Raw genomic sequence first — 3,687 nt, 5'->3', positions numbered from 1 at the left:
GATTCATGGGGTCGCAAAGAGTCAGACACGACTGAGTGACTGAACTGAACTGATGGACTTCTTTCCAGGAGTGAAGCACTAATGTAATAACGTGACAATGGTACAGCTTGTTGTGTGGACAGGGCTGGTGGTTTGTTGGATCTTATTGGAGATGTTTCTGACTTAGCCATCACCTTTAGCAGCCCATAAATTTCAGTATCAGTAGGATTTTTGTTTTGGGTTGGACAATTTAAACAAGGATGAATATTCAGTAATCTCTGGTAGATTGATACACAAGCCTGACAGTGATCCCAGAATCAGTAGGAGAACATGGATAGGATAGTCCTACAATTCAGTATGTAGACTTTCATCTCTTCCTCTTATTTTCAGTACATTAACTAACTATACTAACTTTGGTATTTGAGTATGGTTTTCTTTTTGATAAGCCTCGCAGTGGAGTAAACCACTCTTTTGTTGTTTTGCCAAAGTTGGGTTCAGGATGATCATGTGGCTGGTGGAGTGAAAGGAGAAATGAAAGTCTATTTGGGTCTTGTACATTCTTTCAGAAAACTTCCCCCAGAGACTTATTTGGATGCTCACATTCAGAAATAACTAGTGTTTCACAATCCAAACTGTATGAATGCTTTGAAAAATAGATCAACTTGCTTGTTTTCCTCTGTCCTCACTCCCCAACTAGATTAATTTTCAGCTTTATTGGGTCTGATAAGTTAGTTAAGCAATAACCCAATTTCCATCTCTTCTACTGTTTATTTATAGCTTTTTGTATATCCTTTACAATAAACTCGTAAGCATAGTTAGTTTTTCCCTGAGTCTTGCGAGCCATTCTAACAAATAGTTGAACTCAAGGAGTGCATGGTGGGAACCCAGATTTATAGCTAGTTGGTCAGAAGTATAGTAATTTGGTCGGAAGTACAGGTGACAATCTGGGACTTGTGGTCAACATCTGAAGTGCGCAATATCATGTAGCTGAGCTCGTGAAATCTGATGCAAACTCCAGGTAGATAATTTCAGAAATAAATTAAAATGCAGGAGACCCAGCTGGAATTGGAGAATTCCTTGATGTGTGGAAACCTCCCCCCTACAATCTGTTGTCAGAAGTATTGTGAATATAAATAAAGGAGAAAAACAGGACTGTTTTTTTCCCAAGATAGCATGTATAGCTGAAGATTATTCATGTTCTGAATGAATACCACTGCATGGTATTCCTCTTAATACACCAGAATTTATTTATCCATATTAAAAAATAAATCAGGAAAGTTATTCATGTGTCTTTGTGTCACACAAAAAGTTATCCTTCAGCCCAATTCTGTGGACTTAAGGATAAAAAGAGAGAGGATTTTGAGAAAGAAGTCATAGATTGAATACAAGATAATTGAAACTTGGAAAAATTTTAAATCATCTTGACATTAAATAATGTGGCAATGTGTTCATGTAAGATTTGAAATATAATCTATAATTATCTACCTTTATCAATTCAGATTCTTACACCAATTAGTGCAGTGGTATCATTTTTGCATTTAAGAAGGAAAACCAGAAGTCCTCGAAGTTTATTCTTTCACTCTTCCATCCCTTCCCACTCCTGGGGTATTATCTGGGCTAAATCTGGATGCTAACAGTTATTATATACACCATAAGAAATTAATGACAAGAACCTATCCATAAATAGAAAAGCTTTCATAATACCTGAGGTATCTTATAATTTTATGAAAACCTGCACCCAGCCTATGAAAAGGATATCACAGCATACAAATGAAGAATTGAATTGAGATGTTTAAGGATTAGACAGTTTAATCTTAATATGTTTGAATCAAATGTAATGTTAATACTATCTGGACTGATCGTTTGCAGTGATTTGAAAGTAAGTTTTGGGCAAAATGTGACTTCTAAGTCAGAAAATGTTATAAACATGAAATCTTTATATTGTTTATTCACAGTGTTAAGGGGGTTCTGCCCCACCATGACCAGATGTCCATATGTATGTCCAAATAGATAGCTAATCCTTTGATGCAATAAATTTGGTCAATCTGAAAAGAATTAGGGTTAGAGGTAATTTTTTACATAAGATTCAGGATCTTACCAATGCACAATACATTTCAAACATATATGATTTGCAGTTAATCTTATTGAGCATATATCATATCTTAATATCTCTTAATATGACCGTCAACAAAATATTTTAAACGAGTTATCACACCTAAATTTTCTTTAGGCCAAAGCATTCAGCTTCCTTCAGCAATTCTTATAACAAGGTTATCAGGTATATTATCACCCTAGTAGATGTCTTCCAAATACCCTAAATGTTGACAATGATCTTCTGGAAATCTGACAACTGGGACTAATCTCGCTATCCAAGACATGATTTGAAAAACACAAAAAACTGCCTACCAGAGGCAGGTCCCGACGGCTTTCGGAGCTGCAGCCGCTGTTTGCGCCCACTTTTCCGACACTATCCTCCAGTTCTTGCTTGGATTTACTCTTGGTAACGTGGTGGGAATGTATCTGGCTCAAAACTATGACATACCAAACCTGGCTAAAAAACTTGAAGAAATTAAAAAGGACGTGGACGCCAAGAAGAAACCCCCTAGTTGCTGAAGCCAACTCCAGCACTGCCTTCTGGATAAACTGAGTCTACTGCTCTCCAGGGCCTCCTTTACCATTTGAACCAAAAGCTTTTGTTTTAATCTCCAGCCTCCACAGTTTTCTTTTTCGCTAGACCTTGCATTGCCTCACAGCACAAAAGGGGCCAGAAGTTAAGAGCAACCCTTATTTCTCCAACATCCTCACTACTTCCTTCCTCCTTCCAGCCTCTTGGGAGGTCCTGAGAATGAAAGCATGGTGCTCGATTAGTTATCATACCTTTAATTAGTAGTCTCTCCCTTATTCTTTGGGATTTCTACTACCTTTTTCAAAAGAAAAATGGATGAATTTTATGTAGTTGATGAGATCCAAATGATGCGTATTTCAGAGTCTGGTAATTATAATGGGTTTTTAAACATTTGGTACTAAATTATGTTGTTTCACAGTAGTAATTAAAATGAAAATCTGGAAGCTAGTTTCTGTGAATTATCTACTGATTTTATATCATCAGGAAGCTCCATAGTTGCTAATTTCACCAATAAATCAATTTACTATTCATTAACCAAGAAACTGTGTTCTGAGAATCCTATCAGGAATTGGGGAATTTAAAAGTATTTAAAATAATGTTCTTTGTCTTCAGTAGAATTCATAATCTAGTGTGCCTGTTTTTTCTAGATGTATTTGATCAATCTCTTTTCAGTCATGAGAATCATAGTTAATGCGATTACAGATACTTTTGACATTACATGATAGATCTATGAGAAACTGTCTATAAAGGAAATTTTCTGCATTTTTATATTAAAAAAGTGTATACATTATAACTTTAGAGTGATTCTCATAAGACTTTGTGTTTTTCTCCTGCAATCAGAAATTACTTTTGTAATTTTTCAATGCATAATCAGTCCATAAAATTTTTTAGTTGTAAAAAAATGTTTAAATACTTAACTTTCCTCTGGGTCAATACAAAAGTGATTTGTATTATCCTCCAGCTCATAGTTCCTCCCACTGGAGTCAGACACTGTCACTAGTTTCTTGTATCCTTTTGGGAAAGATTTTGTGCTTAAATACACACACATACATGGGGGTTTTATACAAATGATAAAAAGCTGT

General features: G+C 35.5%; 1 protein-coding gene across 1 annotated transcript; it reads left to right on the top strand.

Moving 5' to 3' along the window:
• Positions 1-2,388: 2,388 nt before the first annotated feature.
• On the top strand, positions 2,389-3,415 carry LOC104983861 (uncharacterized protein C7orf73; the record flags this gene model as incomplete). The annotated part of the gene is made up of 1 exon (XM_010833385.1): positions 2,389-3,415. A coding segment is annotated over one exon (204 nt), but the record flags the coding sequence as incomplete, so codon positions are not given.
• Between the last annotated feature and the right edge of the window lie 272 nt (positions 3,416-3,687).

This window comes from Bison bison, unplaced genomic scaffold (assembly GCF_000754665.1).
Source record: "Bison bison bison isolate TAMUID 2011002044 unplaced genomic scaffold, Bison_UMD1.0 scf7180017863479, whole genome shotgun sequence".
In the NCBI taxonomy this organism is placed as follows: domain Eukaryota; kingdom Metazoa; phylum Chordata; class Mammalia; order Artiodactyla; family Bovidae; genus Bison; species Bison bison.
This window is presented reverse-complemented; position numbering and strand designations above follow the sequence as displayed.